The 12926-nt window shown below is 32.6% G+C and overlaps 2 protein-coding genes and 1 long non-coding RNA gene across 3 annotated transcripts; 2 read left to right on the forward strand and 1 right to left on the reverse strand.

Moving 5' to 3' along the window:
• The first annotated feature begins 778 nt into the window (after positions 1 to 778).
• LOC106361699 (OVARIAN TUMOR DOMAIN-containing deubiquitinating enzyme 1-like) lies at positions 779 to 2964 on the forward strand. Its single transcript, XM_013801505.3, has 10 exons — positions 779 to 914; positions 1132 to 1279; positions 1427 to 1492; positions 1572 to 1655; positions 1737 to 1859; positions 1948 to 2000; positions 2072 to 2121; positions 2197 to 2297; positions 2375 to 2632; positions 2712 to 2964. Exons 2-10 carry the CDS (start codon positions 1139 to 1141, stop codon positions 2733 to 2735), a joined length of 900 nt encoding a protein of 299 aa, XP_013656959.1. The 5' UTR covers positions 779 to 914; positions 1132 to 1138; the 3' UTR covers positions 2736 to 2964.
• Positions 2965 to 4577: 1613 nt separating this feature from the next.
• Positions 4578 to 6095, reverse strand: LOC106360057. Its single transcript, XR_007315440.1, has 5 exons — positions 5899 to 6095; positions 5662 to 5783; positions 5095 to 5472; positions 4916 to 5006; positions 4578 to 4844 (listed from the first exon to the last, which is right to left on the reverse strand). It is a non-coding gene; the product is annotated as an uncharacterized LOC106360057 (long non-coding RNA).
• A 997-nt stretch (positions 6096 to 7092) lies between these two features.
• On the forward strand, positions 7093 to 7878 carry LOC106359176. Its single transcript, XM_013798913.1, has one exon. The coding sequence runs from the start codon at positions 7093 to 7095 to the stop codon at positions 7876 to 7878; it is 786 nt and encodes a 261-aa protein (XP_013654367.1).
• The last annotated feature ends 5048 nt before the right edge of the window (positions 7879 to 12926 follow it).

Below are 12926 nucleotides of genomic sequence, written 5' to 3' on the forward strand. Positions count from 1 at the left end.
AATAATTATTAATTTTGATATTATTGTATTTTTATTATATGTCGTAATACTAAGTTGTTATAAAAACTGTTTAAATTATATTTTATGTGAAATGAAAATAAATACTTTAAATATTAAAAATTTACTATATTCTTAAACATGGTAATCAGATTCAACATCTAGACTGTGTTTAAAACATTAATTAAACCATATTCTTCTTAAAATAATGTGGCAATATATAACAAAAGAAAATAATAATATTTAATCATCCGTATTTGGTATATACACCAAAAGGAAATAATAATATTTATTTTTCGTAACTGTCGACTTGAACAAAATGGTTCCCGAAACATATGGAAAAGTGGAGGTTACAAAATTATTTCATTAGTAAGAAAACATTTATGGTTATAGAATTTGTGTTGTACAATGAATAATTAGGTTCTAAATAATTGGACAAAACATTTATCAATTGGACATGATCCTATTTTAATAGTATTGATAAAATTAATAATCTTATTCTGTGTAAGGAGGGGGTTATTTCCTAGTCATGTAATTATCGGAATCGATTATTGTTTTTTCGCAAGCTAAGGTTAGGTAGTCCAAATGCCGATTTGGTCGTTTACTAACATTCGCAAAAGGCCCAAATATTCGGCCCATTTCACTAACATGATGTTGTTCCATTATTAGCGAATCCACATGCACGTCGTTTTTACATCCCATAAACGCTTCGTCGTTTTTTTGGTACATTGGAAAAAGGCGAAACGTCTGTTACCTTTTCTGCCCTTCCAATCAAATTGGTGTAATCTTTTGGTTTCCTCTTTTTCAGAAATTTATTTTCCCTAAAAGTTTTTGTTTTCTTTGTAAAAACATTGCAGAGTGCCCCCAAACCGATTGAAACTCAAAGTTTGCTCCTTTGAATCGATCTTCGTTTCTAGGTAAATGGGTTTCCATCTCTCTCTATCATCCGCCATTGATTTGATTCAAATCTCCGTTTCTCTTTTCTGGATTCGGAGTTCATCTTCGTCAGATTTGTGGATTCTTGACGAACAGTTTTCTTTAAAGGAATGATCTTTATTGAGTATCAGTTGATTACGAGAAAACCCTTTTCACTGTACATAAGAGTTTAGTTATATATTGTGCTGTGTGGTGTAGTGAGAGGATGCAGAATCAGAATGATACGGTGAAGGATGATGCGGAGCTGGCTGCTTCCATGTCGGCTGAACAATGGGGATGCTGTTCAGTGGAGGAACCATCTTTTCAAGATGATGAAGCTGCTAAGGTTCCTTATGTTGGTGATAAGGTCAGTCAGTACTTAAAATGAATGAAACTATTTTTATTTTGTTCCATGGAATAATGTACTTGAATGAGTCATCTTGCTCTGTGAATGACACTCCCTATGAGTTGCTTGTTCATTTTTCTCATAGATGTTTGGTTTAAACTTATGCAGGAGCCTATGTCTAGTTTATCAGCAGAGTACCAAGCAGGGAGTCCCATTTTGCTTGAGAAGATAAAGGTTTGCCTTTCTTTTCTTTCTTTTGTTTCGATGCTTTCAGTCTTTTTTTTAAGTTGTCGTTGTTTTCATTTACTTGTAGGTACTGGACAGTCAGTATGTTGCAATCAGGCGAACAAGAGGAGATGGAAACTGCTTCTTCCGTAGTTTTATGTTCTCTTACCTTGTATGTTCTCACAATGTCTTATACTATGTCTTGTTGCCTTGTAAGTTTGGCTAATGTTTTGTGTTTGTGATTTACTTTTAGGAGCATGTTTTGGAATCTCAGGATGGTGCTGAAGTCGACCGTATCAAGGTCAATGTTGAAAAATGCAGAAAGAATCTGCAGAGCTTAGGCTACACAGATTTCACATTTGAGGATTTCTTTGCGGTAAGCTTTGTCTTCTTTTGTTTCTGCTATCTGATACGATCATCTAGAAGATGCTAAATTTCAATTTTTCTCTCTCTTAATGATACAGTTGTTCCTTGAGCAACTTGATGACATTCTCCAAGGAGGCGAAGAGTCTATAAGGTAAAGTACCGTTTTTTTTTTTTCATATTGCCTCACTACTTGTGCCAATATCTTTTTTTTTTATCTTCCAGCTATGATGAGCTGGTTAACAGAAGTAGAGATCAGTCTGTCTCCGACTACAGTAAGCTGCTCCTGAATTTCTTTGACAATTCATATTCAAAGGAATGTGGTTTTGACAAATTCTTGTGTCTCTCAGTTGTCATGTTCTTCAGGTTTGTTACTGCTGGTGAAATAAAAACGCGTGCTGAGTTCTTCGAGCCTTTTATAACAGGATTATCTAATACCACTGTGGATCAGGTTTGTGCATTAACTTATCTTGCTCTGTATTCAAGCCACTTGGCGATATGCAAAGTTCTTACACTGTTTTATCATAGTTTTGCAAGACATCAGTTGAACCGATGGGGGAAGAGAGTGACCACATTCACATAACTGCTTTGTCGGACGCGCTTGGTGTTGCAATCAGGGTTGTGTATCTTGACCGTAGCTCATGTGATACTGGAGGTGGTGTCACTGTGAACCATCACGACTTTGTTCCCGTTGGCACTACTAATGAGAAAGAAGAAGCTTCTGCTGCTGCTCCCTTTATAACCTTGCTCTATCGTCCAGGCCATTACGATATCCTCTACCCCAAGGTAATAAACACTTAATCCCCATGTAACCTCTCTTCCTTTAGATATTTAAGTTAATTGATTGTGTTGTTACTTGTTACAGGTACTGGACAATGTGGAAAAATGATCATTTAATGTTTGCAAAACTGTGGTAATATGGATTCATTGAATCATGATACACCATCTCTTTGCTCCTTGATTATGATCAAAAACCCTTGCGACATCACAAAATGGATTTTTTTTGTTTGTTTGTTTTACTATAACATTCATGATGGTCTCTCCTTTTGTGAAGTGTACTAAAATGAACCAGAAGTGTTTGCAATATAAACAATGACAAGAGTCTAAGTTTGTTTTAATGGCTTGATTAACCTCCAAATTGAATCAAAATATAATAATGATAAAGGAAAACTAACCATGACCGTTATTGGTATTAAAACCTCGGAAAATATAGCAGAAGAGTCCAAAAGGGTGTTCTTGCCTTGGCTGGAAAGTGGAAACTGGCCAAAATGTATTATTTCCTTTTTGCTAACAACCCTCCAAAGGCCATACTGGAGAGATTCAGTATATACTAGTATGAAGTGTATGTTTATGTCCTTTATCGTTTGTCACTTTGTTCTTTGGAAGCTTGCCCCAAATCAATACTTAGCTCCATCGTTCATCTAACTAAACTATACAAACCAACACACATTGGAGCTAGAGGAGAGAAACAGCTAGAGAACCATAAAAAAAATGCTAGAGAAGAAGATTGGAACATATGTTGTTGGTTTTAATTTGGAGAAATGGCATGTCATAGAATATTATACTCTCTACATATCATAAAGTGATGTTTTAGGAGAAACTTTTAGACTAAGTAAATGATGTGATGTTTTCACAATGTAACGTTACTTAGCTTTGTATTATATTATACACTAGGGTTGGCCCGCCCTACGGGCGGAAAGTTATAATAAAAAATTATTTTATATGAATTTATTAATTTTATAAAAAATTTAAAACTATTATAGATTAAAACAATATTATAAACAAACAAATAAAAAAATTGATATTATATTGTTATTATTTTTGGTCTAAATGATAGTAACCTTCATTATTTTCTATAGAAAATACAAATTAGCAAAAATAAATCAGAAACAATATATATATACATTATATATATATATGTATATATATTATTTCTATTTCAATTTGACATAATAAAAATATAAAGTTTAAATAAATAATACTAAATTTGTTTCAAGAAGATTCAAGTTTTAAAAAATATTTACACAAATAAATCTGTGTTTGAGTAGAGAAATAAGACTTGAAAGAATTCCTATGAACCATCTAGTAATGATCTTTGGAAATAAGACCATGAAATTGCGTTGCCCAGAATGTTGAACTATGGTTTTTAGTTATGATGGTGTTTGCCTATTTTTACCATGTCCAAAGTTACGAACTATTATTATTATTTTTTATGTTTTTAGGTTGTATTTACTGATTTCGTAAATGTGGAAGCACAGAAGGTGGTTCTGTTTTATTTACTTGAATTAGTAACTAAGTGGCAAATCTTATAGTTTTGGGCCGAGGGCTTGTTGAGGTCTAAGCATGTTTCTAGTGTATTTTGGTGTGTATAATTCAGTTGTCTTTAGGGTCAAAGGTTCTTCTTTTTTTTTTGGTATTAGCTCCGTAGAATTATAAAGTAGGAGCTAGCAAAGCATAATGTATTATTAAAATATTGGTTATTACTGGTTAAACCCAACATGTATTTTTTTCTTCTTAGAAGTAATTTGAAATTAAGGTGATGACCATGTACACATCAAAAACTACAGAATCTTTTCTCACCAATAACCAAGGTAATGATGTTGTTATTGTTCTGTTTGTTAATGATATTGTTACCGAGAAGTTTGGCCAAGTGAGAAAAACCAAACATTTATATTTAGTCAGTATTTGAGCTATGACCGCCGTTATTTCAACGAACTTACTTAGGATGGTAAAGCGAATGTTGACGGAAGAATCTGCCAGCTTGATATAAACATGAATGTGTAACGTATTTCTCAACAGTAAACAAATACAAATACCTTTTGAAACAAAGATCAAACAACAAACCTCAGTTATTGAAAATGATAAGAGAAGAATGAGGTATGGAGATAAGAATCACGTCTAGAGAAAAGAATCAAGTCGTAGAGATTGTGATGCCGCTAATAACGTAGCTTCCAAAATAGCTCATGTGCATGTGAGGGTGAGTTGTTGATGGAAGCAACTGCATTTTAGGCATATTCCAGTTTTTAACAACAACACCTCTCCACCATTTATCTATTGGGACAAAAATACCTGATATTCCTGTAGCCACGGACGGTGCAGTTATTTGCAGATTGATGGCCAGGTTTCCTTGCTGAAGGTTCTGCATACATGTCGCCAGAGGCTGTGAAAGTTTCATCATCATGAGATTATGTTCTTATGCAAAACTACAACCAAAACATACTGAAAAGCTTTCTTCTTATGACACATACCTTTTATTATTGATCATATATTGCAAAGAGAGTAGAGTAGGATAGCAGTTGCAATAATATAACTAAATTCCATGGGTCTTGGTCTTTTGCGGCCACAATTAAACTGCAGATCAGACGATATAAGTGCAGATCTATATCAACTGAAACCAAATTTCAATTATAGAGAAACATTTATATAGTATTTACCTAGAGAAACTTCTGTCCACATTTCTATTGCTTCTTTAGAAGCTTTGGCTCCAGCTTTTGGGGGTTTGAGAATTTTGCTTTCAAGGAAAACTATCATTCAGTACCCTCAGCTGTCACATATTTTTGTTCTACCATATCAAAAGTGGGGAGAATGAACGTTCCTGAAAAGTGATACTTCATGACTCCACAACTCTGCTACCATACAAAAATCAACCCAAAGATCATTTCAATTGACACAGAAAGAGTTTTTCAGTTCTACAAATCTACACAACTATCATGTGTTACAGAAATAGGATAATTTTAGATTTGTCGGTTACTAAATACTGTTATTGATCAATGCAAAGAGATCTCAAATCACAGAATGAGAATGATTATGCTTACATGATGAACATGTCTGAAATTCTGACTGAACCGAGTCATATCAAATCCGCTCAAGGAGTATATTGAACTCGCTTTCAAAAGATGCATGTACGCGGTGAGACGGTGGCTGGCATGAGTATCACCTGAAAACAAAAAAAAAACAAAATCATAATCAACAAACAGATTTGAAACGATATCTAAATGGAGAAAATGAAAGAGAGACGAAGAGACGATGATTTCGAGAGGAGGAGTACTAACCTATTTATACTCGCAGATACAATTACTCAACGAATCTAAGCACACATTCAAAGCCTCATCGTGGTTTATTGAATTAATAGAGATTAAACATGAAGAACACATAACTCGGACCGTTTCAGATTTAGGGATGAAGTTCAGCAGTCTCCACAGAACAAAGAAGAGAGACGGAAAAAAATGAGAGACAAAACACTAACATTCCATTTCTTCACGTAGAACACAATTAGGGTTTACTCTATTGGGCTATCGAGCTTTGTACACAGGGAAACGGAACACACCTGATTTCCAAGCCCAAAAACACGTCAAAATGTACGTGTAATTAAATAGGCCCAAATCATGCCGGAACACATCACTTAATGAAACAGTGAGTTTCATCCGAAGGGGACATGTGTCATCCTGAAAATGAGTGAATTTGTGACATGTCTGCTGAGGTGTCTCTCTAAGGAGAGAATAAACTGTATTTTATATATAAAGATACTATTTTATTATTTGCTGAATAGTGATGATATAAGTAGCAAATGATGATTTAATCTAGAAAAAATTATGTGCAGAAACCTTAGACATTATATATCGTGAGTCGTGACACATAAAAAATAGTAGTGAGAAATAAAGTATATAACTGATTTTATCTTTATGTTGGTTATGATATTAGCAAAAAAAAAAATCTGAAATTGAAAAGGACGGTAGCTAAGTAAAAGCCAAAAAACAAGGAAAAACTAAAGACAAAATGTGAGAAATTTTAGACGAGAGGAAAAGAGGGAGTGGTAGGTATAGAAACATGTTCTCTATTTGGTGTAAGTGTTTAACAAGTCCCACTATAACAAATAATTTAATTTTGTCTCCAACGCAAACCTTGCAAAAGGCATACACGCACACTTGTTACCGTTATAGTCTTATTGAATGTTCTTATAAAATTCACAGCCTTTCCTTTTGACCTAACCCTCTACCCTTCTCTTCTTTCATCTAACTTTCCACTATCATATACATTTATACTATATGTGCAGATTCACCAATATACGAAGGTAAATATCTTAAAAACAGAACCAGTCGCTTCTTTAATATATGTCTTAAAAGTATATGAGAGTTATAAATGGTCCATGGCATCTTGGCTATTGATATGGTTAAGGGTTAGAAATAGTTCTGAACCCGCTATGTACTCATTCCTATCTAACTTTCTGGCACGACGACTGGCTACGTATGGGGAAGCTCATTAATATTACAGGAGCAACCGGTACGCGTTATCTTGGGGTTCCACGTAACGCTAGAGTGAGTGATGCTGTCTCCGAGGGCCAGTGGAAGATAAGGGGCCAACGGAGTCGACATTATCATGAGCTGCATCATAGAGTCCAGATCGAACCAGTTCCTAATGTTTCACAGGGACCTGATATGTTCCTTTGGAGATATGAAGAAGGGGTTTATCAAGACAGCTTCAATGCAGCGAAAACATGGGAGCAGATACGGAGCAAGCGAGATGAAGTAGTTTGGAGTAGAAGTGTTTGGTTCACACAAGGGATCCCTAGGCATGCATTCCTAGTCTGGCTTGCGATTCAGAACAGGCTATCTACAGGGGACAGAATGAGAAAGTGGGGAATCCACCAGGGCTGTGTGTTATGTGGTGAAAGAGATGAGACACTAGATCATTTGTTTTTCGCATGTCCATACTCTTATACAGTATGGGATCGTCTCGCTAGCAGATTGGTTGGAAGGAGGATAAACCCAGACTGGCATGATATGCTAAAGTATATTCAAGCAGGCACGTCCAATGAGATGGATATGATTCTCATTCGTCTAGTGTTCCAGGCTGTCGTGTACCATATTTGGCGAGAACGGAATACACGAAGGCACCAACAAGGTCATCAGGGAACTGATCAAATGATCAAAACAATTAACAGAGGAATCAAGAATCGAATTAGCTCTCTTGGTTACAAGGCGGGTCACAAGTTCAATAGAATTCTTAGGAGATGGTTTGAAGTCTTTGATTAGAATTTTACAAATTTAGCTAGTATAAAGTTTTTTTCTTTTATAGTTTTAAGTTCCAATTTATAGCTAGCCTATTCTTTGTAAATGGCATTTTCTGATTGATCAATAAATTGAAAATTTCATCAAAAAAAAAAAAAAAAAAAAAAAAAAAAAAAAAACACGCCTAAACTGCTTGGAGTGTATTATTTATTAATCATATAAAAATGGCTCATAACTCATGCTACATGTTTAACATACAAATTACGATAAAGAGTCAAAAAGTTTTGAATGAACTCTAAGTAAACTAAAGTGAACCCAAGCCAAAAGACATTAAGACAACAAATAAAGAGAATAAGACACAAAGAAATGCTTGGTTTGTAGACTTTTTTTTTTTTTCCCGTCAAGTTTTTTTTTTTATTAAAAAGAAACGGGCCAAGCCCAATAACCTTACAAAATAGCAAGCCCACAGCCCGATTAGCTAAACAAACACCAAAGTAAAATAAACGGGCCTTAAGCCCAACAGCCCAAACCCGACACTGCCCAACTCCAGCGACACATGTCGGCTTAACTTCTTCTTTTCTCTTTCCGGCGGTTCCGCCGACCGGTTCAGAACCGTCGAACTTGTCTCGGGGGGCTTGGTTTGTAGACTTCTAGTTAGTGTTTCTGTCTGTAATTATTATGAAAACAGTAAATAAAAGAGGATAATGAGAAAAGAAGGATATAAGAGACAAGACGTGAGAGGGTGGGGATGGGCCATTCCCACTCCTTTAGCCAACCCATAAAGGTAAAAGTTGTATTTCAGTTTCAGACCAAATGGAGTCTGTCTATTCCCCTTTTCTTAATTTTTCCCTATATTTTCAGTTCCAACAAATTGATTTATATATATATAAATATTCCCACAATCCAAATTTCCATATGTATGTGATCATTGCGATCAAGTTCTGTTTTCCGTTCCTAAGAAATATGTATGTTTTGTTTGTTATTAATTTACCAAGGCTTTATACAAAATATAGTATTTTTGGACAAAGTAACTCAAGATGTTTTAACACAATAAAATGTTCTTAAAATGCTTCATATGTTTCCCATCCATCATAAATGATTTACGTTAAATACAAAAGAAGTATTCAACGGTTGAAACTCAAATTCCACCACACTATGATTATTTGTACTTTTCTCCCGAGTATTTACGCCATGAAAAAGGTTTTCAATCCCCACGCCACTAGATGCGGATGATCTCGCGTACATATCAATTATGAGCAAACAATCTTTTACCGCGTACATATGAAAATATACAAGTTTAATAGTTTGTAAAAAAGATGCTGCAGTAACAACTATAAACCAAACACGCAAACGAAGAAAGGAAGTGCTCATATGAATTTATATGAATTTTGATAATGATACGGTGACTTGATAAAGAGGAATGGTAGGATTAATTTTCGGCGACAATTTCGAGTGGGGAACATTGTTACCTTGGCCCCATTATCATCATCATCGTCACCAATGTCATATCTCTATCTCTCTCCGTGATGGCTACGTTCGTATAAGTCTTATGTGTCAATGAGCAATCATATCTCGTTTGACAAACCATCCTAGAAAGCTTTGAACATTATTCAAAAAGGTATTTGACATGGTACTCGATTCAAATGTATGAATGGTATGATCCCTGTTAAATCATATATTTCTTAAAAAAGTTAAGAATACGTTTGCTACTTTTTCCATTTGGTGCGTTTTTGTCATAAAAAGATTCGTTATTAACTTGGAAAAAACAATTGAAAGACGTAGCCTCGTAGCCATTGGTATTAATCAACTAATATACATGTGGCTCGATGAGTTACATCGTCTGATATGGACTTTGGAGTTTATATTTGAATGCCTACAAAAAGAATATATATGTGACGTCAAAAAAAATATTGCACTGTTTATTTTATGTTTTTCTTATCTTTTTTTTTCAGAAAGTTATGTAGCTTTTCTACAAATTATAATTAGGTACAAAATACATCAAAAGCTTAAGAAGAATAACAAAAAGGTTTAAAAGACTTGGCTTACACTCAAGCTCCCCAAAAGCATTTTATACATCATTCCATACACATTCCCCAAAAAAACAAAAATAGAATTCATAAAACTTACCAATTTTTAAGTGTTAAGGTAATATTTATAAACACGTCGAAAAAGGGATAAATCTCTTTTCGTTTAAAATGGTGCGTAGTGGAATGAAAATAAATTGATTTTATAAAATGAACATTTAAAAGGAGAAATGATTTGGCCTTGGAAAAGATGGAAAAAGCTTGGCGTGAATCATCAAATTGGGTGTAAACAATGCCTTTTTGTTTGTATCCGTTTATCCAGTTTGATTATCGCTTAGTCTTTGATAACGTTTCAGGATATTTTTAATCTAGAATTAGCAGACGCGATTTTGACAAATTGAAAGTGTATTCAGTACAGAGAATATACAATTAGTGGCTAACATAACACTTTACGAATGGAAATTAGTACCAAAGTATCTCTTACGAACTATTCAAAATTGATCTAAATGTACTATGAAACACGCATTCGGATTAGCAATACGCAAATCCTCTTGACTCAAATATCTTATTTCAAATAAATTTACGTGATCATAGAGAAATGTTTGGTATGTGTCGTCTCGGGTTAAAATATTATATTAACAGAAAATATTTTGGTTGTTTTGTCAAATTAAACACGTTTCGATGAATTGAATGTACTCACCGAAATAACTTCGTAAATCATATAAATCCAATATTCACAGTTTTCTGCCAGAAAGCAAAAAACTGTTTATGTACAAATTTGATATATTTTATTATATGTCCTGATATGTCCAAAGCAAGTTCACATTTAAATTTCAGAGTAATAGGAGGCAGAATAAAATCATAGCAAGTTCTTTCAAAAAACAATATCAATACGAGTGTAATTCAAAAAAAAAAATGCTGAAAAGGTAACCCTTAAAAGTAATAAAATCGGTAAAAGGCATAATTGCATTCAGTGGTTTCTGCGAGTCTCATTGTTAAAAGCTCCTTTACACGCATACCATACCACTCTTGTCGTTGTAGTTCTCAAAATTTTGGCCTTTTGCTTGTTTATCGACCATGCCTAGCTAACATTTAAATTATAACTGGGCCACACTCATGTTCTCAATCTACTATTGTTTTATTCTATTTATCAGTTAAATAGACATAATTTCATTCAAAAAAGTAGACATATAATTCTCTTTAGGTCTATCTGTTTTTTCTCCTATATTACAGCTAACTATTGTCTGAGTATTTTAGACTTCTTATGATTTTCTTAATTACGTTGTAAAATAGTGGACATAAATGCCATACGCATAGATACAATATCTATAAATGGCTTTTTATTTCGCGATTTGTTAATTACACTATGAAACTAGTAAACACAAATGCCAAACGAACATATACAATTTACAGACAACGTTTGATAAGCAAGCTTATCTGCTGTATGTTTTAAGTGTATAGTGTATATATATTATTTTTTTGGTAAAATAGTAGATATTTGTTAAGTATAGTATATATTGATAGTAATCATTGATATAAACACAATATCTCTATTTCAAACTTCATAATGTTACTTTCAGACTTTTAGCAATTTTGTTATCGTACTAAAATTTTAGCTAAACTATTAGATTGATGAAAGACGTTCTGACCGTGTGTTCTCTTGTTTGATGGTGATTGGTGCATTACATCTCCAGCTCCATTACATTTTTTATTTCAAAATAGAATTTAAAGTAATAAATATTCAAATTTCATATTATTTTTATTATATAATAATATAAAATGAGTTTACTCTATATAAATATAGTGATGTATTTTTGTTTAATTTTTACTCTATTTTTTTTCAAAATGGAATAGGATTAGAACAAAACCACATTTCATTATATAGTTATTTTTTTGGAGGAAAATAGAATTATATATTAGAAATGCTCATCATACATGTATTTTTGCTACTTTTTACATAAAAAATTATATAATAGAAATTAAGTTTACTTTAATATACTTTTGTAAAATAGTTCTTCTCAAAATATAGAATAAAAAATAAAAATTATTATTTTCACTATATATAATTTTCTTTTAACTATGGTTAGTTAGATCATTTGCAAACTATGAAAAACAATACAAAGACAATTTTACAACGGATAATTCTATATGCCTCATGAAAATTTACTTATAATTACACCATCTTAAACCGTCTTATGAAATTCATGTCTAACAAATATATCTTAATTACACCATATTGAAGATTTTTTGGATATCATTTCTTCGATTTTATGCATAATTTAGATTTTTTCATTCAAAACACAGATCTCCTAATTTATGCATAGTGTTACAAAAACAAAAAAAAAAAAATAACAAACACTTAATAAAACCAATGAACTAAGGAAACTCTTACATATAAAATAAATTATAGCAAACTTTATTTTAGTTATAAGTACACTGTACACATTTTAAAAGTGAAAGATCATCTTTTTTTTTTTAAAAAGAAGAAGTTAAACTCTATAATAAAGGAATACCGTTTTGCTTATATATTTAGAAAATAGCAATTTTTGTTTAAAAGAAATAGAGATGAGTTAGAACATAGTTTTGTTTGTTATAATATTTAGAGGTGAATTTTTGATAATTTTTCTATTCCTTCCGTTTCAAAATAGATGATGTTTTAGAGAGTTTTTGATGTTTCAAAATAGATGATATTTTCATAATTCAATGTACTTTTTAACTTTATCAAAAACTGTGTAACTAATCATATTTTGTAGTCTGTTTTGTGATTGGTTAAATAATTTTTAATTTATATTTTAATAATATTTTTATAGATAAAAGACAAGTTTCTTAATAGTTGTGTTTCATCCTAAAACTTCAAGTATTACTTTTTCGCGAAGAAATGTTCAAGATATCCGTCAATACTAATGCTCTAAAGACGTTGTTAATTAGAATTTAGTAACTGTGAGCTACTGTAGATGCTAAATGAAATATATAAATTAAATTTAGTTGATATAAAAAACAATTAACGTAAAAGGAAAAAGAGACTGACTTTGTAGGGGTAGTTGGTTG

This window comes from Brassica napus, chromosome A8 (genome assembly GCF_020379485.1).
Source record: "Brassica napus cultivar Da-Ae chromosome A8, Da-Ae, whole genome shotgun sequence".
Lineage (NCBI taxonomy): Eukaryota > Viridiplantae > Streptophyta > Magnoliopsida > Brassicales > Brassicaceae > Brassica > Brassica napus.

Bases quoted from the DNA above. Each gene is read 5' to 3' on its own strand.
- LOC106361699 (XM_013801505.3), top strand. From the start codon at position 1,139: ATGCAGAATCAGAATGATACGGTGAAGGATGATGCGGAGCTGGCTGCT. The intron at 1,656-1,736 runs GTATGTTCTCAC...ATTTACTTTTAG, and splicing joins GTTTTATGTTCTCTTACCTT to GAGCATGTTTTGGAATCTCA. The intron at 2,298-2,374 runs GTTTGTGCATTA...GTTTTATCATAG, and splicing joins CTAATACCACTGTGGATCAG to TTTTGCAAGACATCAGTTGA.
- LOC106359176 (XM_013798913.1), top strand. From the start codon at position 7,093: ATGGGGAAGCTCATTAATATTACAGGAGCAACCGGTACGCGTTATCTT.